The sequence below is a fragment of the Perognathus longimembris genome, chromosome 17, assembly GCF_023159225.1.
Source record: "Perognathus longimembris pacificus isolate PPM17 chromosome 17, ASM2315922v1, whole genome shotgun sequence".
NCBI classification, from domain to species: domain Eukaryota; kingdom Metazoa; phylum Chordata; class Mammalia; order Rodentia; family Heteromyidae; genus Perognathus; species Perognathus longimembris.
Window position 1 is genome coordinate 37,368,626 of NC_063177.1, and position 27,136 is coordinate 37,395,761.

Here is a 27,136-nt window from a genome sequence, read left to right on the forward strand (position 1 = left end):
AGCCTCCTGAGTAGCTAGGATTACAGGTGTGAGACACCGGCACCCAGATACACATGGGTTTTATAGAACGATTTTTTCTTTCTAAGGCACTAGGGATCGAACTCAGACCTCAAGCTGACTAAGTAGGTGTTCTACCATCTGCGCCGGCAGCCCTTTTTTATGCTGGCGATTTTTGAGATAGGTCTCATTTCCTCCTTAGTTTCTTGCTGGGATCACAATCCACCTATTTGAGGCTTTCTGTCATAGCCGAGATGACAAACACATACTACCACACTTGGCTTCTCCCATTGAAATGGAGTCCTGTGGACTTTCCTGCCTGGGTTGGACTTGAACAGTGGTCCTTCCTTAACTCCAATCTCAGCCTCCAAAGGAGCTAGGATTATAGGCACGAGCCACTGGCATCCAGTTTATAGTATATGTTTTGAATTCTCATTGTTGGAAGTAGAGGTGTGGCCCAAGTGGTACAGTGCCAGCCTTGAGCAAAACAAAAAGCCGAATGAGGGCTAGAAGCCCTGAGTTCAAGCCATGGTTGAATGGAAATTATTTATTTTTCTGTTGGGGTATTAATTCTTTTCTCCCCTAACCAGCTGCAAATGTAAAACCGGAAGCTACATTGAAGCCAGAGGAAATGCCAATATGAATGACAAATTCCAAGACCAGTATAACGTACCAGAACTCAAGCCTTCTCTCTGAACAATGCAAGCTAGGGCACAGCTCCCATTTGCCTCCCTCTGACTCTAACTCCATGGATGTCATGGTGAAGCTATAGGAAGCTGAGACACCACATGCCTTTCCCCAGCACAGATGACCACATCCTGTGCCAGCGGCATTTTCTGCCTCTGTGGTTTAAAACTGGCACAAATTAATAGATAGCTCAACAGAGCAGGAACGTGAATTAAAGCTGTGATTTGAATCTCAGAAGTTCTAGACAAAGAATTTCATTTCTTGGTCTTCAGCAACCAAAGACAAAAGAAAAAGACTCTGCGAAACTGTTCTCCTTTCTCCCGTCAAGAAACACACACACACACACACACACACACACACACACATAATCTAGGATTTTCTTTTAGTTATTCAACAAATATTTATTGAATATCTACTGTGGGCCAAGTACCTAGCAGTAAAAATAAACAAACAAACAAACAAACAAACAAACAAATAAATAAATAATGGGGCCGGGAATATGGCCTAGTGGCAAGAGTGCTTGCCTTGTATACATGAAGCCCTGGGTTCAATTCCCCAGCACCACATATATAAAGAATGGCCAGAAGTGGCCCAAATACCAGTGAAAAGTGAGAAGAAAGAGACAATAAACAAGCAAAACTCTGGGCTGGGAGTATGGCCTAGTGGTAAAGTGCTTGCTTGTATACGTGAAGCCCTGGGTTCGATTCCTCAGCACCACATATATAGAAAAAAGCCAGATGTGGCGCTGTGGCTCAAGAGGTAGAGTGCTAACCTTGAGAAAAAAGAAGCCAGGGACAGTGCTCAGGCCCTGAGTCCACGCCCCAGGACTGGCAACAAAAACAAAACAAACAAACAAGCAAAACTCCAAAATTATCTGTGCTAGATGTCATACAAAAATTAAAATGAGGGGCAGTGTTTGTTTTTTTAAGTGACTGGTTCAAGTGCTGGTAGCTCATACTTGTAATCCTAGATACTCAGGAGGCAGAGATCTGGGGATCATGGTTCAAAACCAGACAAGGAAGGAAAGTCCATGAGACTCTTATGTCCATTAACAAGCAAAAAATCTAGAAGTGGGACTGTGGTCCAAATGGGAAAGTGTTAGCCTTGAGTGATAAAGCTAAGGAATAATGTATAGGCCCTGAATTCAAGCCCCAGTACTAGCACATATACACTGATACACACACACACACACAGTGGCTAGGTTGTCAGGGAAATTTTCCGGAAAAAATAATATCTTATGGAAGTGGCACTGTGGCTCAAGTGGTCGAGTGCTAGCTTTGAGCACAAAGAGGCCCAGGGACAGCGCCCAAGCCTTAAGTTCGAGCCCTGGGACTGGCAAAAGAAAAGGAAAGAGAAGAAAAGAAAAGATGTCTTAGATGAGATCTCAATGACACTCATAAACCAATAATGATTAGATTTTTTCAACATAATTAACAGCATAAACTGTAAGCAGTATACATTCTGATACTCAAAACAGACAGACAGACAGACACACACAGCCTGAAGGTAAGTATTCTATAATGCTAACAGACCATTTTATCTTTGATTTGTAGGACAGGGATGAGTTTTTCTTTCAGATTCCTTCTTCAGTGAACCTTCCAAACCATGGTATAATACAAAGATAAATTTGATCTTTGTTCTTACTCCTAAAACACTTGCAGTTTCCTTAGTGACAGGAGTATATTTTGTTATAACAACCCCTTCCAAAAGCACCTAAGTTAATTCTAATTAAGTCACTAGGATGAGGCTAATAACGAGACAGACCAAGTAATGATAGGGTTGGAGCTTGCAGCCTCACCCAATGACCTCTGGGGTTGGAGGGTAGAGAGCTAGAGTGGAGTCCATACAAATTCTTACACAAGCCAGGCACCAGTGGTTTCTGCCTGTAATCTGAGCTACTTGAGGGTCATGATTCGAGGTCAGCCTGGGCAGGAAAGTTTATGAAATGCCTTCTCAACCAAAAGCTGTTCACAGTGGTGCACCACCTGCTATTCTAACTGCATTGGGGAGCCTAAAATATGTAGATTGTAGACCAGGCAAATGCTCCGACAGAAATCAAGACCCTGTCTCAAGTGTGACCAGTGCAAAACAGGACTGGCGTTGTGGTTCAGAGACTGAGCACCTGCCTATCAAGTGTGAAACCGAGATCAAACCCCTGTACAAAACACACACACACACACACACACACACACACACATACACATATCTCTTGCACAGTGTGATTGTTAGAGCTTCCAGGTGGGAGATGGTGTTGGAGCACCACTCCCTTAAAGCACCATGCTACATCCTACACAGCTCTTTTATCTGGCTGGTTCTGAGTTGAATCATTTATAATGAACTACTATTATAAGAGCAAAACAATTCTGTGATACCAAGAATCATTCTAGCAAATTACCATACTTGGCTGTCAGGAAGCAGAAATTTTGAGAAGCCCTGAATTTGTCCAGGGTCTGTAAAGGTATGGGTAATGGTGACTGGTGTGTGAAGAGGGGGATGGACTTATGGAATGGATCTGTCAATCTGTGGGAGCTGACCTAACTCTGGAAATTAATATTAGACCTGAATTGAACTGCTGGACACCCAACAAAGGAATTGCTTGGAGAATGTGCTGTTAGTATTGGAAAACATCCCAGAGCTGGTGTCAGGGGTAGGATTTGACAGCTCAGCTTGGGCTCTGTCAGGGGTAGGATTTGACAGCTCAGCTTGGGCTCACAGAAACATGTGGTTTGGGAAGAAAAAGGATGGGAGGATGATGGAGAAGGAACTTTGATTCCTGGTTGGCAATATGGTTGCCCACAGTATGGAGCTACAACTGTGCTAGGGTCAGTTACTGAAGTCAAAGCTACAAAACTTTCCAATGGAATTTAGAAATGGACCCAACGGAGAAGCTTGTTCACTGGACAGATGAGGAAATCCATTAAGAAAAATATGAAATATACACTTTGGTTACTGTTAGTGTAACAGTTAAAACAAATGTAAAAGAAAGTGCTGGATGAGACCTTGATGCTGGACCAAGCTCAGATGCCAGTTGGCAATGCTGAATATTAAACTCAAACTGTTCTCTCTCTCTCTCTCTCTCTCTCTCTCTCTCTCTCTCTCTCTCTCTCTCTCTCTCTCTCTCTCTCTCGTCTAAGTCCAAGATTCGAACTTGGTATCTGACACTTTCACTCATTGGCTGTCCATCTACCATCTGAGCCATATCTCCAACCCCTCAAACTTTTCTTTTCCTCCCTCCCCCACCCCCCGTCTTCTTTCTTTCTTTCTTTTTGCCATTCCTGGACCTTGAACTCAGGACCTGGACACTGTCCCTGAGCCTCCTTGTGCTCAAGGTGAGCAATCTACCACTTGAGCCACGGTGCCACTTTTGGCTTTTTTGAGTGGTTTATTGGAGATAAGAGTCTCACAGGGACTTTTTTCTGCCTGGGCTGGCTTTGAACCACAATCCTCAGATCTCAGCCTACTGAGTAGCTAGAATTATAGGCATGAGACACCACCACCTGGCTCAAACTGTTCTTAAAGGGAAAAACTATGTAGGAACAGCAGAATAACCTATAAAAATCTCTGGATACGTCTGGGCGGTGACCCTGGCTGGTCAGTATACTTTTTATTTCCCCAATAAATAATCTTTTTGCTTGAAAATGAAAAAAAAATCTCTGGATATCAAAAAGGTGGTCTTGGTAGGAAAGAGTACAACAAAGAAACTACTGAAACTAAGGAGTAGAATGTGAAAGAATTAATCTGTGAGTCAGTATGATCAGCTCCATGAGAATCCTTACTAAAATGGATTGTAAGAATAACTAGCTTGAAGCCAGTGATTTATGCCTCTAATCCTAGTATTAGGAGGCTAAAATCAGGAAGATCTTGGTTCAAGGCCAGCTTGGGCAGAACAATCCACTGAAGTCCTAATGGAAAAAGCCTTGATGTGGTGGTACACATCTGTCATCCTAGCTACTGGAGGAAGTCGAAAACAACAACAGGAGGATTGCAGTTCAAATGGGCCATGAATCAGGACGTGGCACATGCTAATCACACTGAACCACTGAGGGATACCTCCAGCGTGTATTGCATGTGTGTATATGTGTATGAGCACTGGAGCTTGAACACAAAACCTGGTGCTCTCACTCTACCACTTGAGCCACATCTCTACTTCTCAGCAATGTATGTTATTGCTGTTTGCTTTTTTTTTTTTGTGGTACTGAGGAATCGAACCCAGGGCTTCATGCATGCTAGGCAAGCACTCTACCACTAATCACATTCCCAGCCTATATCTTGGTTTTGGCATGCTCCAGCATAGAAAAGCATGTCTGGGCTGCTACAGGATCCTCAGGCCATTAGATTAAAGAAGATACACATGCAACAGTTGAGAGGACTAACGGGGAGATTGAGATCATGTCTCACCTTTATGTTTGTGCTAGCGAGGACGATCATTCTTTTACTTACGCTTCCTTCACACCTGGGACGACAGGCGTATACTACCACACTTAAGGGAAAGGAATCTTGTAGGACAAGTCTACTTTTTTAAAATGTCCTTCTAGACGCAGGGATTGCTGGGCCAGGGCTTTGACTACAAGTGCTAGAAACAGGGATAATTCCTAAACAAAAAATTATTGTTTTAAACAATATAAAGATATCACAATTCCCAAAGGTTGGGCCTTCACTTCATTAGACAACATTAGGGTTAACAGTGAATGCTGATGTCCCTCTGAAGGGTAGAAACAGCCCACCAGTTCTATGCCTGTGCCACTTTTGTCCTCAGGGTAGGGAAATAGACCGAGGGGGTGGTGCTTGCTTGACTACCAATGCCTACAATCTAGTCCAACACAGAGGCCAAGCCTGATGTTCCTGATAAAGATGGGAAAATGTGGGACTAAATGGAAAGGAGCAATGGTAGCTGAAGGTAAAGGAAAGAACAAATCCTATAAACCATTCTAGCAAATGATTGTATGGAGGGGGGAGGGATTCCTCAACTTTACATCCAAGTCAGACAGAAGTACTGGTAAGCTGGGGACTTGGGTCTTGAATCTTCCATGGGAGCAGACTTGTGGGACTTCCCCCTCAAGCTGTGAGGTCTCTGTTAATACTAGGAGTTGGCTATTAAAACTGCATTGGTGGAGAAGTGGAGCCTTCTCGCACTTGGGGTGGGATGTGGAAGCGGGAGCCACAGTTCCAGCACAAACCTTCCCCCCCCCAGTCCCCCCTCCCCAGCTCAGTCACCACCAGCAGCCCCAATGTCTACAGCTGGCTGTCTTGTAGCTACAGCCCAGCATCCATGGCTGATAGCCTCAAAGACATCTTCTGCAGCTGGCGTAGCTGTGGGCTCTGCCGCCAGGCACGCATTGGGCCTTCAGTAGAGTGGTAATGCTGAGCCCTCCAAGCCTGGCATCACTCACCAGGAGCCCCAGGAAACACAACTAGTGCAGCAGCAGCAGCAGCAGCAGCAGTATGGTGGCCCTTGCTTTTATGAGATAAAACCGATTTTGAAGTGTACCCAGAATCACAGTGACTTTAAACTCTGTGAGGGCCTCACCGAGCTGCTGAAATGATGTGGGATTGTACATGGATTCGTCTAATCAAAAAGAAGAAACTGGAGAAATGGAAACTGCCTCTGATGACCAAAGTTAACTTGGCATAAAAATGTAATTGATAATGAGGGTATAGAATATAAAACCGTAAATGAACCCGCTCCTCATGCGTAGCTTCATTGTTTTCTGAATGGACATGAAAAAGGGGCTGCTATATGGAAGAAAGTTCACTGAGATGTTAGAAAGTTTGGGTCTGGCGAGTGTTTGTGTGGCCTCCTCTTTCTTTTCTTTACATTCCTTTTTTTTTTTTTTTTTTCTGGTCCCGGGGCTTGAACTCAGGGCCTGGGCGCTGTCCCTGAGCCTCTTCGTGCTCAAGGCCAGTGCTCTACCACTTGAGCCATAGCGCCATTTCTGGCTTTTTTTTTTTTTTGAGTAATTTATTGGAGATAAGAATCTCACTGAGACTTTTCTTCCCAGGCTAACTTGAAATTGCAATCTTCAGATCTCAGCCTTCTGAGTAGCTAGGATTACAGGCTTGAGCCATTGGCACAAGGCTATGTGTGATGTGTAGCCTTCTCAAACCATCTGGGGTTTTTGTTTTGTTTTGTTTTGTTCTGTTTTGCCAGTCCTGTGGCTTGGACTCAGGGACTGAGCACGTCCCCGGCTTCTTTTTGATCAAGGTTAGCACTCTACTACTTGAGCCACAGCCCATTTCCAGCTTTTTCTGCTTACATGGTGATGAGGAATCGAACCCAGGGCTTCATGCATGCAAGGTAAGTACTGCTAAGCCACATTCCCAGCCCAAAACTAGCTATTTTTTTTTGGCCAGTCCTGAGCCTTGAACTCAGGGCCTGAGCACTGTCCCTGGCTTCTTTTTGCTCAAGGCTAGTACTCTACCACTTGAGCCACAGCGCCACTTCTGGCCTTTTCTATATATGTGGTGCTGAGGAATCGAACCTAGGGCTTCACATATATGAGGTAAGCACTCTTGTCACTAAGCTATATTCCAAGCCCCCCCAAACCAGCTATTTTGATGTTATTTTTCAGTTAGTTAGAATAAAGTGACTTTTTTTTTGCCAGTCCTGGGACTTGAATTCAAGGCCTGGGCACTGACCCTGAGCTTCTTTTGCTCAAGGCTGGCACTCTACCACTTGAGCCACAGCGCCACTTCCAGCTTTTTCTGTGTATGTGGTACTGAGAAATCGAACCCAGGGCTTCATGTATGCTAGGCAAGCACTCTACCACTAAGACACATTCCCAGCCCAGAACTGATCTTCTTTAAAAGAAAAAAAAAAAACAAAAGAATTGAGTTATTGGACCTCATAGAGAATTAAAGAGCTGGCTATTGATACTGAAAAACACCCTAAATTTTCTATGATGAATAAGTATTACTTTTATAATAGAAAAATGTTAAAGAAATATTTTAAATGAAGTTCATATAACTGGCTGAATGTCTTCTATTCTCAAGATTTGTTGACATATTGTAACAAATGGTTAGATGCAAATATATGTAAAATGAACAAATGGAATCACTTGTCATTAATCTCACAAATGCAAACTTTCTTTGCAGAGCTGGTTTCTTTTGCAGGCTAAGTCTTACCCATATCTAGGTCCAGTGTACACAGTATAACTTACCTATGACATCATCATCTTCATTGGCCAGGCCATCTGCACTATCCACATTTTCTATTTCATGTGGTTTGGTTAAACTGTAGTCACTTGAAGCTGTTGGACTTTCTAAAAGATAAAAAGAGTTTTAAGTGTGCAATCAACTTCAAAGTGTATATTAAGTCATCTTCAGACTCCCTTAATGATAAACAGAATTGTCTCATATATACCTAAATATATGTTATATATCATTATGTATTATATTATATATGATATATAATTATATATGTATATACATATATATGTATATATACCTATACACACACATATGGAAACTCTTCAGTAAATGTAAGTTTCTAAAGAAGAAAGAACTAGTGTTACCTGTGGGGACAGATTGCTCCTGACTGCTTTTCAGCTCTGGATTTGGTTGTATATCTGAAAAGAAAGAAGTTATGAAAGGTCAGAACCACATAGTACATTCCCACATATTCAGGCAATCAGTATTATTAAGAATACTATTTTGGCCAAGCATTAGTGGCCTGTAATCCTAGCTACTCAGAAGGCTGAGCTCTGAGGATTGGGGTTCAAAGGCAGCCTGGGTAGAAAAGTTCATGAGACTTTTATCTCCAATCAATCACCAAAAAGTCAGAAGTGAAGCTGTGGCTCAAGTGGTAGTGTGCTAGCCTTGAGCTGAAAAAGCTCAGGGACAGTGCCCAGGCTCTAAGTTCAGGCCCCACGATCGACACCAAAGGGGGGAAAAAAAACCTCTCACAGACTTTCTGCCCAGGCTGGCTTCAAACCACCATTTTCAGATCTTAGCCTCCTGAGTAGCTAGGATTATAGGCATGAGCCACTAGCACCTAGTATTTCTTTTCTTTCTTTTTTTCTTTCTTTTTTTTTTTTTTGGTACAGGTCCTGGTGCTTGAACTCAGGATCTGGGAGCTGTCCCTGAACTTTTGTGCTCAAGGTTAGTGCTCTACTACTAGAGGCCCAGCTCCACTTCCTGATTTTTGCTGGTTAATTGGAGATAAGAGTCTCATGGACCTTCCTTCCTGGGATGACTTTGAACCTTGATCCTCAGATCTCAGCCTCCTGAGTAGCTAGTATTACAGGTGTGAGCCACTGGCATACACACACACTTTTTTTTTTTTTTGAGATAGGGCTTTGTGTAGCCCAAACTGGCTTGGAACTCGCCAATCTCCTGTCTCCATCTCCCTGTATTAGAATAACAGGCATGTAATGTCACATTTAGCTCACTTACTTTTTCTTCTGTCATCTTAATTTGCTGTTAAGCCTACTGAGTGAGTTTTTTTGTTTTGTTTTGTTTTGTTTTGCCAGTCCTGGGGCTTGGACTCAGGGCCTGAGCACTGTCCCTGGCTTCTTTTTTTGCTCAAGGCTAGCACTCTGCCACTTGAGCCACAACGCCACTTCTGGCCATTTTCTGTATATGTGGTGCTGGGGAATCGAACCCAGGGCCTCATGTATATGAGGCAGGCACTCTTGCCACTAGGCCATATCCTCAGCCCCCTGAATGAGTTTTGTCAGACAAAAGTTTCATTTTGTCTTGTTGTGGTGCTATTGTTATTTGCAGGGAAATGGTCAGAACTCAAACAAATAATGTTGAGCGAGACAAGCCTAGAACACAGAAAACAAAGGGGCATGATCTCCCTGATATATGACTGGTAAGAAAGGGAGATGGAGAGACAGTAGAGACCAGGTCTGTGAAACCAAAAACTGCTTGTCAAATGGTATTTCCCACAGGATTGGGGCAGCGACCCAACAGTATGTAACTAAAACCAAACAACTACTCAACATATAAAGGTCAAAAATTGACCTCTCAGTGGAATACAATAGCTCAAAAGCTATGTATGTACGTTCATATAAGACTACTGTCGACATATTATCTAATATCGACATTGCATTTAAAGCCCTAGGCAAATTTTCTTGGGCTTGGCCACGTGGCTACTGTATATGTTCTTGATACATTGTATATTGTATATATGTCTACCTGACCTAGAGAAGGGAAAGAAAAACAGGGCGTAAGATATCACAAGACGGGGCTGGGGATATAGCCTAGTGGCAAGAGTGCCTGCCTCGGATACACGAGGCCCTAGGTTCGATTCCCCAGCACCACATATACAGAAAACGGCCAGAAGTGGCGCTGTGACTCAAGTGGCAGAGTGCTAGCCTTGAGCGGGAAGAAGCCAGGGACAGTGCTCAGGCCCTGAGTCCAAGGCCCAGGACTGGCCAAAAAAAACAAAAACAAACAAACAAAAAAAAAGATATCACAAGAAATGTACACACTGCCCTACTATGTAACTGTGCCCTTTTTGCACAACACCTTGTCAAAAAAAATTGTGTTCAATTAATAAATAAATTAAATTTAAAAAAATAAAAAAAGTTTCATTTTGTCTTGTTTGGTGCTAGGGATTGAACCCAGAGGCTTGTGCATGTTACGTAAACAATACCCAATGAGTTCTCTATTGCAGATATTGTAATTTTTAGTTCTAGAATGACCATTTTATTCATTGCTATAATTTCTTTCTTGATATATCCTATCTGTCATTTACTGTAAGTATATTTTCTATTATATTTTTTAGTATAATTACAGCTGTTGAAAATTCTTCCACTCTCTATGTCATCATGGGATTGGTGATAATTGACTGATTACCTTTGCTCCTAGGAAGAGTCATAGTTTCCTGCTTCTGCATGTGGCCTAATGGTTTTGGATTCATTGTGAATGATATATTACAGAAAATTTTAATACACTGGTAGTTCACCTGTAATTCTGGCTACCCAAGAAGCTGAGAGCTGAGGATTATGGTTCAAAGTCAGTCTGTGTAGGCAAATCCAAGAGACTCATAACCAATGAACCATCAAAACAACAGAAATATCATGGTATACTGTGAATATATGAGCACATCAAAAATGAAAAAAAAAAACCAACAGAAATAGAAGCATGGCTCAAGTGGTAGAGTGCCAGCCTTAGTGAAAATGTTGAGCAAAGGTGAGAGGCTCTTAGTTCAAGCCCTAGTACCAGCATAAAAACAAATAAATGAAGGAAGGAAGGAAAAGAAGAAACAAGTTCATGGCTATTAATAAGTAGGTAAACCAGGTGCTGATGGCTCACACGTATCATCCTAGCTACTCAGGAGGCTGAGATTTGAGGACTGCAGTTCGAAGCCAGCCTAGGCAGGAAAGTCCATGAGACTCATATCTCTAATAAACTACTCAATAAAAGCTATAAGTAGGAGCTGGGAATGTGGCCTAGTAGTAGAGTGCTTGTCTCATATACATGAAGCCCTGCGTTCCATTCCTCAGCACTGCATATACAGAAAAAGCCGGAAGTAGCACTGTGGTTCAAGTGGTTAGAGCATTAGCCTGGAGCAAAAGAAGATCAGGAACAGTGCCCAGGCCCTGAGTTCAAGCCCCAGAACTGGCAAAAAAAAAATAATAAATAAATAAATAAAAACTAAACTAAATGGGGCGTCTCAGGATTAAATAGTAGTAATGTATGAATATTAATTTCTTGATCTGATGCCTGTACTGTGTTTATGTAGAAGAAGATAGGACATATTCTCTATCAAGAGTGATAGGGATCTCATCAGCAACTTATTCTCAAAATCTCCGGAAAAAATAGATTTTTTGCACTATTCTGCAACTTTTTCTGTGAGTTGGATCATTTTTTTAAAATAATTTGAAGAAAAATAGCTAACCGAAACTTTCAACTGTACACTAAAATGATTCTCAACAAAAAAAAAAAAGAAAGAAAGAAAAAGAAAACTAGTTCAAAGGTTTCATGAGCAACTGTCATGTGGGAACATCTTTTAGTTAAACACAGCAAGACAGATGGCTTTTGATTTGGTGATCTAGAGGCAAAAGGTCTTGGTCCCCTGAACCTTTTGAACCCTATGCAATGACATTTAAATAGGTCTCAATAATATTTTTTTCAGGTGCCCCCGTGTATATTGTAAATAACACCCCAAGTAACTGGGTACAACTTCTAAGAGAAAAAGATTATAACTACCTTAGCATTCATAACCTCAAAGGGTATCTAAACCCACTGAAATCAGGCCACATAGATATTCTTTTTAGCTGCTAAAAATTTTAAAGCACAAAGGCAAAATAGATTGAAGTACATTTTTCACCCCCTGCCAAACTTAAAGTTGTTTATAAGAACATGAACTTGTATTCAAAGCCAGCAATGGACACATGGTGAAGTAATTCCTAACTGCACACTAGAAATTAGTTCAATGTTCCCAGATGTGGCAAAAGCTTTTTTTAGTACTCAAATTGTTATTTCTTTATACTTTAGGGGGGGAAGCCTCTCTCCCCTACCCCACACACAAAGTTTTCCATTTTTGGTGGAATCTACTCCTGGTATTTAAATGTCTAGACAGTCAACATCGTTTCAAAATACTTTCCAAAAGAGTGTACTAAAAGCTGGGCACGCGTGGTGGATCACCCGTGTAATACTAGTTACTCAGGAGGCTGAGATATAAGGATCATGGTTGGAAGCCCGCCCAAGCAAGATAATTCTTGAGATTCTTATCTCCAATTAATCCCCAGAAAACTGGAAGTGGCACTGTGGTTCAAAGTGGTAGGCTCTGAGTTCAAGCCCTACCACCACCACCAACAACAACAACAAAAAGAATGCTTTAGAAAACTGAGTAGAAAGAGGGCCTATTATTCAGAAAGTAGATCACTTTGCGGATGGAAAGAAAGCAGAGTGACTGCTCATAGGTATGCTGTTGTTTGTATGGAATTGGGAGCAATGGAGATGTTCTCAAATCAATTGTAATGATGCTGGCGGCCAGCGGCTCGTGCCTGTAATCCTAGCTGCTCGGGAGGCTGAGATCTGAGAATTAACAGCTCAAAGCAAACCTGAGCAGAAAAGTCCATGAGAATCTTATCTCCAATGAACCAACAAAAACCCAGACCTAAAATTCAAGCAGTAGAGTGTCAGCCATGAGCAAAAAAGCCAAGTGAGAGTGTGAGGTTCAGGTATGATCAATCAATCAATAAAACATATCAACTTTAGAAGATTTTTTTAAGATGCTAGAGAGCTTCATGTTGTGTGTTTCAACATAAAGGGGGCAGACTATGAGCAAAATTTAAATTTGGAAATAGCAGGAGTTTGGTTAACTGAGATCTCATCAGTGATCATGTAAATGTCTTACTCTTTGCTCTGTCAACTATCTATGAGCAAAAACTAAATCATCATTAGCAACAAATTTTGTAATCATGCTTTTCCTTAAATGGTTATGAACTTAGCTTTATTTATAATATCATTAGATAATTACCAAAGAGCAGTTAAGGATACTAGTTAACACAAGTTTCCTCTTAGTTTACAGCTCAGTTTTCCACTCACTGGTTTGTTTGCTCAGTAGCAAGTGCAGGATGTAAAGGAGAACAAAATGTCAAATTTCAGAAAGAATCCTGTACTGAATTCACCAGCTGCATGCAGTGCTGAGGCCCAACAGATAGCAGAAAGCTGTCTCTGAGAGCTAATATTCCTTTCAATCTTCAAATAGTAAACTGACTCCCTTAACCCCATGCCTCTTTCTTAAAAAAAAAAAAAGCTTACCTAAAATGTCCACAGATCCAAACTAAATCTTTGGAAATCAAATCACTAATTGTAGGACTTTTTTTTTTCACTTTTACAGCATTACTTCTTGGGACTGTACATGTAACAAAGAAGTGCCAGCGACCATCACTGACAAAGCCTTGGCCAGCTTTCCTCCTCACCACCAGATCAGTGGAATTTCTGCCACAAGAACCATTCTGAAGATGACTCTAAGACCCTAGAGTTAGTAACATTAGACTGGAGTAACATTAGTTGGAGGGAATACCTTAACTAGCTTACATTTCCTTACCACCTGATGCTTGCATTTTTTTCTATAGTCCCTTGTAGAACTTCTGTTTAAATCCTTCATATAATACACTTATAATATAGGTTATATCATTATACATTTCACATATTGTTATAATATATTACATATTATCACATACAGTATATCATCTATAGTATGCATATATGTAATATATTATAATATAAATATATACTTATGTATCATATTTATAAAATTATATATATAATTTTTTGTTTTGTTGGGGTTTTTTTGCCAGTCCTGGGGCTTGAACTCAGGGTTGGAGCACTGTCCCTGGGCTTCTTTTAGCTCAAGGCTAGCACTCAACCACTTGAGCCACAGTGTCACTTCTGGCTTTCCTTAGCTTTATTTATATCGTGGTGCTGAGGAATCGAACCCAGGGCTTCATGTATATGAGGCAAACACTCTACCACTAGGCCATATTCCTAGTCCATATATATAATATATATATTAAATTGTGTATAATCTTATATATATCATATACACACATATCACCTTTCTATTTTAGTTGCCTTATATATAGCTTTCTTCTTTCTTTCTTTCTTTTGTTTTTTCCCAGAGCTAAGGACTGAACTCAGGGCCTTGCACTTGCCAAGCAAGTGCTCTTCCACTGAGCTAAATCCCCAACCCCATTACCTTTCTATTTTAGGGAAATTCTAATGGTTAAAAAATAAAAAAGTTCTTCCCCAAATGCAGCGAAACTCAAGTATCCTGAAATACACATACAAGGCCTAGTTCAGTTTTCTGGGTACACACAGGGAAAATTCTCTGGCCATGGTGAGGGCTTTCTTCCGAACCTCTTTTTGTTGGTGTGTGGTCCTTCACAAGGCATAGCACCTGCACTCATCCCAGTGGTGCAATGAGATTTCTTTTTACCTCATGGTATTGTCGGAAGAGAAACAGATGCAGTGGCATTTATTATTTCACTAATTTTACAGACAGGATGCAAAAAATTTAAAAAATAACAACAATAACAACAAAGACCCTGTGTTCAAGCACACAGTCTCTGTGACCTATTAACAAATGAAGATCTACCAGGTGTTGGTAGCTCACACCTGTAATCCTAAACAGTCAAGAAGCTGAGATCTGAGGATCAAGGTTTGAATCCAGCCTGGGGAAGACAAATTTGAGACACTCTTATCTCCCATTAGCCACCAAAATATTCAAAGTTAGGGCCAGGCACCAGTGGCTCACGCCTGTAATGCTAGCCACTCAAGAGGCCAGCCCAGGCAGAAAAGTAGCCATGAGACTCTTATCTCCAATTAACCACTCAAAAACCAGAAGTGGCACTGTGGCTCAGAGTGGTAGAGTGCTAACATTGAGCAAATTGCTCAGGGACAGTGCCCAGGCCCTGAGTTCAAGCCCCACAACCAACCAAAACAAAAAAAAATTGAAAGTAGAGAACCAGCCTTTAACATAAAGGATAAGGAAAAAAGCCAAGGGAGATCACAAGGCCTTGAGTTCAAGTCCCAGTACCGGCAGTATACCCCCAGCCCCCACACATACACTGAATCAGGATTCTTCTCTTGAGTTTCACAGAATTAAAATTGCATTTTAAATGCTTTTCTATATAGATCAGAGATATTAGAAGGCCAGGACCAGAGAGATTTTTAGATCCCACTAATTTCAAATACCTCAACTGAATAATTTTGTGTTATTGTTGATTGAGGGGAAGGGAAGATAGACAAAGATCATGTCTTAGAGCAAGAATAATCCCTCTAGTCACAAAATGCTTCCTTACTTACTTGGACTAAAGTAAAAGGTTAAGAAATATCAAGACTATTAGGCTAAGGACTCCAGATCAAATACAGTCCATGTTAACATTCATTCATTCTTTCTATCCTATTCTTTTAGTTAAGGTCTTGCTTTTTTCCCTTTAGATCAAATGCCTGATGACATCATTATAGACTGGGCAAGGATGAATTGCTAACAATCAAAGCCTAAGAAACAAACTCAGTGCCTACTATATTTTCTGGTTAGGTGAGTTAGTTTTACATTGTCAAAAAAAAATACATTCCCACTTAACTGTGGATATCACATGCCATCAAATGAACATATAGAGAAAAAGAAAAAATGGACTCTCCATGTTAGTGTTATTTAAAGGAAATTTAAAAAAAAATTTTTTTTTGTTGGTCATGGGGCTTGAACTCGGCCTCGGCGCTGTCTCTGAGCCCTTCAGCTCAAGGCTAGCACTCTACCACTTGAGCCACAGCACCACTTCCTAAAGGAAAATTACTGAACCCAGTATATTCAAAGTGAGGCCTTTTAAAAACTGTAAACTGCCTAGATTTGTGGTAAAATAACTAAAACCAAAACCAGAATCTGTAATTTAAAGTGTGTAATTAACAAACTGTGAAACAATCAAACTTCTAGAGAATGACAACATAGAACGTGTTCATGGCTTTAAAGTAAGCTAAGATTTCTAAACATGACACAGAAAACATTTAATCGCCAAAGAAAAATAATTTATGTTTGTCTCCATTGAAATTGGAAATTCTATTTATCAAATTGATTAATAAGTTATAAAGTGAGACAATATATTTGCAATACACTGATCACAAATTAGCTATTTCCAAAATAATTTCAAAATGCTTACAAAATCATTTATTTAGAAAAAGACAACTTTTTTTAAAGCAAGCAAAACTCCAGTGGCTACAACACTTTAGACACTTCAGGAAAAAAATATCCAAAAGGCCAATAAACATTAAGAAAAGGTACCCAACATCACAATGAAATACTACTTACTCTTCACCTACCATAATGGCTAAAATGAAAAAGACTGACAATAGTTAAGTATCAACAAAATGTAGAATTAAGTGGGACTCTCAGACATTGGTAGTGGGAGGGTAAATTGGTTCAATCACTGAAATTTGATTGGTGGTAGTTATCAAAGCTAAAAATATCTACCTTATGACCTAGAAGTGCTAGTCTTCACCCTATATTCAAGCCGCATGGATATATATGTCTATTGAAAGACAAAAATAAGAATATTCATAACAAGGTCAAAACACTAGAAATATGAAACATGTCCACCAACAGCAAAAAAACAAATCAATACATTGTGGTATAATCACAGTATACAATAATATTGAACTACTAGTATATATAAAAGCATGTGTAGATCTCAAAAATCTTGTTGAGAGGCTGGGGATATGGCCTAGTGGCGAGAGAGCTTGCCTCATATCCATGAGGCCCTGGGTTCGATACCCCAGCACCACATATACAGAAAACGGCCAGAAGTGGCGCTGTGCCTCAAGTGGCAGAGTGCTAGCCTTGAGCAAAAAGGAAGCCAGGGACAGTGCTCAGGCCCTGAGTCCAAGCCCCAGGACTGGCCAAAAAAAAAAAAATCTTGTTGAGGAAAAGAACCTAGATATTCACAAAAAAGTGCCTACTATAAAATTAAATTTATATGGAATTCCAGAACAAGTAAAATAAATTAATGATAATAGAAGTCTGTATAGTGTTTAACTGGGGGACAAAGGAATATTGACCATTAAATGAGCACAAGGAAACTTCTTTCTGTTTTGTCTGAGACTGGAATTCGAACTTGGTATCTGATACGTATAGGTCTTTGGCAAGGACCTGAGCCATGCCTTCAACCCCAAAAGGAAACTTTTTAAAGTGATACAAATTATACTTATCTTGATCTGGAAGGCCATATATATGTAAAACAGAATCAAGTTACATACATAATGCATGTACTTTATAATATATGCTACTACTTAATATTCTTTTAGAAGTCTAATGAACACACAGCCTCAAATATTTAGATTTCTAAACCTTAGAAATATAATTATATCAGCATCTTCCCCCTTTGAAGAAAATATAAAATGTCAAGCATTTTTCATGGCTTTGCTACAGACCCTTTATTATATATACACTATCCACCCACCAAATGCTCCATGAAGCTTAAATTGCTCCCCTACTGTGGACATTAATTTACAGATTATTTGGATGTGGCTTGAATGTCTCCACAGGACCATGTGTTAGCAGCTTGGTTCTCAGGGTGGTGGGATTGGGAGATTGATGGAACCATTAAGAGGTAGGGCCTAGTAGAAGGTTCTTAAATCACCAAGGACACTGCCCTAAAAAAGGATTCATTTGGCTTCCATGGAATACCTAGGTTATGAAAGGAGAAGACCCACCCCCACTCTTTCTGGCTGGAGGCACGACCACTTGTTCTTAGCAATGCCATGCACCACTCTCACCACAGCTGCCTAATCCTGAACTCTAAACCTCTAAAACAATGAGTGAAATAAACTTTTCTTCCTTAAAAAAAATTTGTCTATTGTTCAAATTTTTTATTGTTCAAACTGGATTCAAACTTGGTATCTGACATTTTTGCTCATTGGCAGGTGCCCTGCCACCTGAGCCATGCCTCCAACCCCAACCTTTTTTCTTCTTAAGTAGCTTTTTGTGTGGCAGTGCCACAAAACTGACTATACCCCAACCACATATGAAGCTATTTCTGTGATAGTTAATTTTCAAACCACCCCTGAAAATTGGGATGTCAAATCTGTTTTAATTTAGATCTTTTTTTTTTTCTTTTTTCTTTTTGCCAGTCCTGGGGCTTGAACTCAATGCCTGAGCACTGTCCCTGGCTTCTTTTTGCTCAAGGCTAGCACTCTACCACTTGAGCCACAGCGCCTCTTCTGGCCATTTTCTATCTATGTGGTGCTGAGAATCAAACCCAGGGCTTCACATATATGATGGAAGCACTCTACCACTAGGCCATATCACTAGCCCATTCATTTTTACTCTTTTTTTTTCAATAAACTTAAGATTCAGATTGTGCAAATGTTACTCATCTATAGAAAAAAAAATCATCTTAATCCACCTTTGCCTCCAGCAGTACCTGCACTGATTTCTTTATTTCATAGCCAAAGTTCTGGAAAAACTGGCCTATTGTCAACATTCCTACTTCCTCTATTCCCATTTCTACTTTAACTACTTCAATTGAGTTTCTTTCCCTATTACTCCCCAGAAACCCTCTTTGACAGGATTACTAGCAAATTTCATGTGGCCAAAGTCAGCTCACCCTTTTTAACCCCATTTTCTTAGCTACATTCAACATAACTAGCCACCCACTCCTTCGTGAGTATGCTCCTCCCCTGAATTCTGTATCAGTTTCTGTACCGGTACTGGAATTTTCACATAAACTTGTTCAGGCTAAGTGCTGGTGGCTCACACCTGAATACTAGCTATCCAGGAGGCTAAGACCTGAGGGTTGCAGTTCAAAGCCAGCCTGGTCAGGAAAGCCTGTGAGACTTTCTTTTTAAATTTTTTAAATTAAATTAAATTTATTTATTTGCCAGTCCTGGGGCTTGAACTCAGGGCCTGAGCATTCTCCCTGGCTTCTTTTTACTCAAGGCTAGCACACTGCCACTTGAGCCACAGTGCCACTTCTGGCCTTTTCTATATATGTGGTGCTGAGGAATCAAACCCAGGGCTTCATGTATACAAGGCAAGCACTCTTACCACTAGGCCATACTCCCAGCCCCCTCTTTTTAAATTTTTTAATTTACTTTTTACTGTTACTATAAAGGTGATGTACAGAGGGGTTACAGTTACCTAAGTCAAGTAAAGAGTACATTTCTTTTTTAGAAATGCAAAACTACCAAAAAAGCCAGAAGTGGAGCTGTGGCTCAAATGGTAGAATGCTAGCCTCGAACAAAAGAAGCTCAAGGACAGCACCAACGCCCTGAGTTCAAGACCCAGTACTGGCACACACACAAATATATAGATATATACATATATCTATAAATTTATTCAATTGTTAATTGTTAATTCATATAAATTAAATTTCGCTATTTTTAAAAATGCATTAGGTCCCTGAGGTATATTATAATGGCCATCTATGGGGTCCTCTCAGAAACTACAAATGACTTTCATTGAATTGTGTTTGGCTTGGTACATGTGCTTGCCTGTGAATTCTAGTCCCCTAACACCACTAATTCACAGTTGAGAAGAAGTACACACACACACTCACACACACACGCATGCACACACAAATCTTTCTAGGAACTATTATATTACAAATTATCATGTATTATGTTCTTCCAAGGCAATCTGCAAAGGCTCCAAAAACAGCTGGTCACATTCGTAAATGTCAAGGGTCTATTTTATATTGATGTCTTGCTTTTCAAGTTTACAACTTTTATTGCTAGGATGTATGAAAAGTGCTAAAATGCTATTTCATGCTAATTTTTTCATCTACTCACCAAGATATTCTCCTTCATTCTAGGAGGTTTTGTTTTTACAATAGCAAGCAGAAGTAAATGGGTTAGGATGGTCAAGGGACTCTTGTGTCCTACAGCAATGATTCACAAATCAAAGAGGTAGAGAACCAGTCATGGGTATAATTTCTCTTTCCTGACCCCTCTGAGTCCATCAGGACAAAATCGCTTTAGATGAGTATTTCTTGTGAGTTAATGGCCTATTTCTCAACTTTGGTGTAGCCTGACATCCACAACACCAAAATGGAGTTATAAAACTTTATCTAGGCTGGGATGTAACTCAGGGGCACTTGCCTAGAAAGTACAACATCTTGGGTTGTACTGGGGGGGGAGGGGACAAAAAATAACAAAAAAAAACCTTTATCTACTCTGTACATCCCCTTCATAAAATTTTTCAAAATTTACCTTTAAAAAGTTGTTTAGGGGGCTGGGAGTATGACCTAGTGGTAAAGTGCTCGCCTTGTATACATGAAGCCCTGGGTTCGATCCCTCAACCACATATATAGAAAAAGACAGAAGTGGTGCTGTGGTCCAAGTGGTAGAGTGCTAGCCTTGAGCAAAAAGAAGCCAGGGACAGTGCTCAGGCCCTGAGTTCAAGCCCCAGGACTGGCAAAAAAAAAAAGTTGTTTAGCTGTAGAGATCATGGCTTTAATTTCTACAGCTGTATTGCCTGCTGGTATCAGTAGTTTTGAGCTGTGTGTGTGTGTGTGTGTGTGTCCGCGCGTGCCAGTCCTGAGGCTTGAACTCAGGACCTTGGTGCTGCCCCTGAGCTTTTTAATTTTTTTTGCTCAAAGCTAGTGCTCTACCACTTGAGCCATAGCTCCACTTCTGGCTATTTTGGTAGTTTATTGGAGATAAGAGTCTCACGGACTTTCCTGCCCAGGCTGGCTTTGAACCATGACCCTTAGATCTCAGCCTCCTGAGTAGCCAGGATTACAGGCGTGCGGTGCCTGGTGGAGCCTTTTTATTTTTTTTTAAGGCATTTTGTCTTTTCAAATAAAATCTTAGATGTATTACTGTATATAAAACAGGTAAAGGGGCATCTTAGTAATCTATAATAATATTAAATATTACTGAGGTGTGGCTCAAGTGGCAGAGAACCAAGTGAGCAAGCCAGAGACTTTGAATTCATACCCCAGTACCACCTTTTCTTTTTGAAATAGGTAATATACTAAAAAGTCAAACAATGAGAATAGGAAGATTGTTTTAGTAGACAAAAACTTGAACCTAGTGTTAATTCTAGATTTAAAAAATTCAGCTTTATCCATCAGTTTCCACACATTAATCATTTCTGAATTTTGTCTTATTTGCAAATGTGGAAAACAGAAGATAATACATATAAAACACTCTTGCCATTTACGAGTGCTTCACCTTATTACTTCAGATTTTTTTATTTTGCAGTGTTGAGAATTTGGGGTGTTTTGTTTTTGTTTTTTTGGCTTTATAAATGCTAGGCAAGTGTTCCACTGAGCTCACAATGAGTTTTAATTAAACAAGACATTTTGGGGGGGAAAAAAAGAAAGATAAGTAATCGATTTGAAAGTTGAATCACTAAAAATACTTAACATTCATCTTCTTTACTTTTGAACATGAAAATCAAGCTGGGGCTGGGCACTGGTTGCTCGTAGCTACAATCTTAGCTATTCAGGAGGCTGAGATTTGAGGATCGAGGTTTGAAGATAGCCTAGGCAGGAAATTCCATGAGACTCTCATATGTAATTAACTACCAAAAGGCTATAAGTACAACTGTGGCTCAGTGGTAGAGTACTAGCCTTGAGAAAAAAGAAAAGCTCAAGGACAGGGCCCAGGCCCTGAGTTCAATCCTCAGGGCCGGCATACACATACACAAAACAAGACAAGCAAAGACCCTCTAACCTCTGCTCTCCAAAGCCTAAAGACCAGAGAAGGAATAAATACCAAATCAATAAATAGTTTTCCCTTGGTGCAGCTAACACATGCATACAGGTGCATGTGCATGCACACACACACACACACACACACACACACACACACGGAAAAACAGAAAACTAAAACAGGTGGGCACCAGCTGGAGAAGGGAGGACTAAAAAAGTAGGCGAATAAGTATGAATATGGTCCATATAGTTTATTCTCATAGATGAAAAAAAAAGAACCATGAAACCTGCTGAAATTTTAAGTAGGGGCAAGTGATAGAGAAGGTGAGAATGCATTGATGCATTGTATACATGTGTGGAAATGTCCCAGTAGGAACCCCCTCCCCTTATACAACAATGGATGCTAATAAAATAAATGAATATGTATCCACAAAAATAGAACCTCTTCCCCTGGGTGAGGGAGGTGAGGGACTCGGAAGGGGTCACCATCATAGAGTACTAGGAAGAGGTCATCAGTAGAGATTTGGTAGCCATGATGCGTGCCTGAGTGGAGTCCTGAAAGATCAACATGCAACCAACAGTGCATATGGTGAAAAATGTTAGCAGAGATATGGAAGTGTGAAGTAGCTTGGTAGACTACAGGAGGTGTGAACAGAAACTTTAACAAACTATTTTCTACCCCAGCACCTCATGGCCTTTCTGTGCCCATAGTTCCCTAAAACGCTGCCATTTCAACGCCCATACACTCACAACGGAGGGCAAGAAAACACCACCTGGAAGTTAAATCTGTTCATCTCAACCATCCAGAACATAGAAAAGGGCCTGGAAATTAAAAATAGCTACCCCAGGCATGTGCAAAAGTTGATATCAAGAAAAGAAGTTGGGCACCACTGGCTCACGCCTGTAATCCTAGCTACTCAGGAGGCTGAGATCTGAGGATTGTGATTTGAAGCCATCCCAGGCAGGAAACTCCGTGAGACTCTTGTCTCCAATAAATTCTCAAAAAAAAAAAAAGTAGGAAATGGCACTTTGGCTCAAGTAGTAGAGTGCTCACCATGAGCAAAAGAAGCTCAGGACCAGAGTTCAAGCCCCAGGACTTGAACACACACACACATACACACACATACACACACACACACTAACTGGGAATATTTAGTGTAGAGCATTCAGCTCTGCACAGTTTAAAATAACCCATAAGAATAAACTAAAGAACAATATATTACCTAATCATCTTAATTGTGACCCACAGAGACAAAGGATTACTGAAAATGAAGGTATCTGCTCTATACCTAGTTTATAAAGCAAGAGGCTACTCAAACTGTTAAAGACTGTATATTAAATGAGAAATCTGCTACTATCTGTGACATTCGATATTGTGAACCATCTAATTTCTCAATCATACCTGTTAAAGTGACATTAATATAGCACAAAAAAGAAAATTTACTGGTGTGATCTTTGGATAGCAAATGTTTTAGGTCACTGTGAGAAAAGACAAAAGTTATAGCTTTTGATACTCTTCGTGAATGAAAATTACAATAAATTAAAAATGTTTTTATATTACTGAAAGAATGACTGTCCCTAGTCTTACATTTTACAATAAATTAGTATGTTGGTTCAACCACCAAATTAGGCAAGGATATAAATGCCTCACCTCATACATTACTGAAAGAGGTGTATTTTACAGGTCAAATCTCTATGCTAGAATGAGATGAAAATATCAAGATGTTATTAAGTATTTTAAGTGTGGAAAATATGAGTTGGAGGTGACTACAATGAACTTTTTATATATTTTTTATTTTACTGTATCCAGGACTTAGTGCTAGAATTACCAAGCCCAACATTAAGCTCTTATTTTTCATTGTGATCATTAAGTTTTTGCATGAAGCACACTATATACCATCCACCATTCTGGATCTACGAATCTCAATATAATTACCTAAACTCATAACTTTTAAAATTATTGACCTATATTCTGTCCCTTTTAAAGTCTATAAATTCCTCACTCCTTCCCTCTTCAGAGTCTTTATGAGTCTTATCTAAAAGTCTATTAGGACACACCATAAAAGACTTTATTTAGTTTAGTTTATTTTGCCTTGGATAAATGAATTTGGCAATATTTATAGTTTCTATGGATTTATATGACTGTATGTTATTTTGATAAATGATGTGCTTAAAACTAAGAAAAATAGTGCTAGAGTTGATTTATAACTTCACAAAGGTAAATTAATTATTTGTAATAATTAAAGCATGAGAGCTTTTGAAAAAAATAATTTTCCCACACCCCAACCTTTTAAAACTGTTCTTAGCCAATAAAAACTTATAGGTGTTAAGAATTATACTTCATAAGCCGTTATTTAAATATCCAAAAGGTGATTTTTTAAATATCAGCATATATTAATTGTACAAAGGAGTTTCATTCTGACATTTCCATAGGTGTGTAAAATGTACTTGGATAAAATAAAATGCAAACTTTTTAAAGTTTTTTTAACCCTGATAATTATAACACAAAAGACATAGAGAATTTTCCACACGAGAAACTACTTGAAGCATTATTCAATAATGTCCATTTAAAAGTTTCTACTCAGAACAATGAAACCTGCTGAAATTGTTTTAAGAAGTAAGATACAGGACAGTGGTAGGGTGCGGTAGATCAGGATACGCTGTACGCTGTGTAGAAATGTCACAATGAAACCCCTTACAACTAATGTATGATCACTTTTTAAAACTTTCTATTTGCTAAGTATGCACTACTGTTCGTTGAATTATCATTTAGCACTTAGAAGAAAAAATACTTACAGGGGTTAAGGCAGTGCAAAACAAAAAAAGTAAGCATGACCATGTACAAACTGAGGGTTTAAGATTGCACTGCTACATTTATATAGTGCAACGAAACTACCACTTTTGTCCATGAGCCAAAGTACTTAATCATGTTTCCATTAACTCTAGAACTAAAGATATCAAAGCTCAAGCAAGGTTCACTGTCAATGGGGAGATCCTGAGATTATTGTGAGGAAAATACCCAGTATTTTCATAATATTTGTCGACTTTACATTTTAGTTAAGCATCACTGCCCAGTTTTTTAGTATTTATATATATATATATAGTATATATAGTACATATAGTATATACTATATATGTATATACTATTCTCAAATTCTGTTATTCTAAATTGTACCTCCTCCTCGAAGTTGAGATACAGCTGCCATTTTCAAAATTTTAGAAACACTTCTCGAAAAACACGATGGAAGTCCCGCAGCGGTTGGGAAATGGTAGTGAACCCAAGGAAGTACATAACTCCCCCAAATTGTGTGCAGCAAGGAGAGTTTCATAGACGTCCTAAATTAAGTCGAATGCAGCCCTGAACTTGCATCTGATTATCTGCTCAGTTAAGAGCAGATGGGAGTTTCAAGGTCACCGGACCTGGCCATCAGTGTAAAGCGTGCCTCTGGGCTAGGACAGTGTTTGCCCCTTGGAAGAAAGGCCAGGGGGTGGGGGGCAAGTTACCTTCCCTTCCGAGCAAGCCACTCCGGCTCCTCTCCTTCCAGAGGCCCCGAATGAGAAAAAAAACAAAAACGGCCTTGCCCAAGCACGGCTGGATTCCCACCTGCGGCCAACTCCGGGGCGCCCCACACGCGCCCTTCCTTCCCCGGCAGACTTAGGGCTCGAGCTCCCCGAACCCGCGAGGGCTGACGAACCGCCCTCAAGAACGAAAACCGCGGACACAAGCGATCCCTTTGGCCGGGTTGGGAAAGGAGGTGTGTTGAGAAAACGACCCGCCGAAATACTTTTTCTTCTTCTTCTTCTTCTTCTTTTCTTTTTTACTTTTGACAGAAGAAATAGACAGAAGCAAAACGATAGCCGCAGGAGGAAGCCCGGCGGCGCGCACCGCTGGAGCTTCCCCGAGACCATCCCCCCTACCCCACCCCACCCCACCCCACCCCCGGGGGGCTGCAGGAGGCTCACCCACCTTCCATGTCCACGCCGGGCTGCCGCGCTGGGCTGGAGCTGCAGCTCAGGCTCCCCGGCCGCTCCACGTGCTCCGGCCCCGTGGTTGCCGGAGATTCCCGGGGCGGGGAGTCCCGGGGTCCCGTGGCGCGCGTCGGAGCAGCGGGCGCCCTGCCGGTGCGCGAGGTTACAGCGGCGCTGGCTGGCGGAGGCTTTAAAGGACGCGGGTTGGGCACCTTCAGCCCCTTTTCTGGTCACACCGGAGGAACCCCCAAAGCATGGAAACGGTGCATCAGTAACTGCCTCGGGGTGTCTATTTTAGGAGACTAACGGGTGAACGAGGGCCGGGATCCCGTGGCGGGGGGGGGGGGGGGGGGGGCGGGATGGGATCTGCATCCACCGCGCGCCCTGGGCGAGCCCGAGCTCCAAGCCAGTGGTCTTGCTTGTGAAAAGCCTGGAACTTTGGGTGTGAGTTGGGGATGGTAGTAGCTATGAATACCATTAATGAGAATTCGCTTCGCTGCAAGTGTGGCTTTGGGGGTGTGGGAAGGTGTGGGGTGGGCAGGGTTCCTTTTTCTTCTTCGGATCTTCACTTCACAGGCATCCAAGTTCTTGGTCCGAGTTTTCAGGAAGAAAAATATACTTGGTGCAGAAGCGTTTGGGGGAAACTTTATAATCAAATCCAATTTTGTAGTTTGGGGGAGCAACTCTCTTGTGGGTTGATTGGTTTGCCACGACTCACAAAGTACAATTCGATGTGCTTTCTTTTAAATAGGACACCTTACTATATATATATATATATGAAGTATTGGAAAAGTAAATAAAGAAAGTGGAGGTTGGAGGGAGTAGTTAAGCCAAGAGAAAAATGGTGGTCCATAGAGATGAACCAGTCAACATCCCCCATCCAACACCCTACTTGACTGGACTGTAGGAAGGAGAAAGGATAAATACTACCATTTTTAAAAGCAGAATTTCTCTTCACACTGAAGAATTAAGACACTTTATTCTGTTGAGTCCTTCCAATGTGTTAAGAAGACAATCCATATACAGTTCCACTGGCATCTTTGTTACAACACTGTATCTTTAGTGTATAGAAATATATTTGCGACTTAAGGTTGAGGGCTAAAGAAACTCATACCTAATAGCAAAAGTATACACACTGTAATTTTATTAATTTTGGTTTTTAAATAGCACTTTGGTGTAGGTTGCTGTATTATACATATGTAACATATATGTATGTCATTATGTACATGACATCTCATCTAATGATATATCTAATGATGTAATATGTGTAGATATGTACATATCTAATACATTTATATACACAAATATATAAAGTGACTGACTTGCACTGGCTTTGCTTTAAGATCACATCACAGTAGCATTTCTATAGCTGC

General features: G+C 40.5%; 1 protein-coding gene across 2 annotated transcripts in view; it reads right to left on the reverse strand.

The window, feature by feature from the left end:
• The window catches only part of Ikzf3 (IKAROS family zinc finger 3), a 77,431-nt gene extending 51,314 nt beyond the window's left edge, over positions 1–26,117 (reverse strand). The window contains exons 1-3 of one of the 2 annotated variants that reach the window (XM_048366215.1): positions 25,762–26,117; positions 8,196–8,249; positions 7,849–7,943 (exon numbers count right to left, since the gene is read on the reverse strand). In XM_048366215.1, the coding sequence (XP_048222172.1) occupies positions 7,849–7,943; positions 8,196–8,249; positions 25,762–25,768 (156 nt within the window). In that variant the 5' untranslated portion in view covers positions 25,769–26,117. Of the gene's footprint in view, positions 1–7,847; positions 7,944–8,195; positions 8,250–25,761 lie in introns of both variants that reach the window. The other variant, XM_048366213.1, reaches the window with a different exon arrangement.
• Between the last annotated feature and the right edge of the window lie 1,019 nt (positions 26,118–27,136).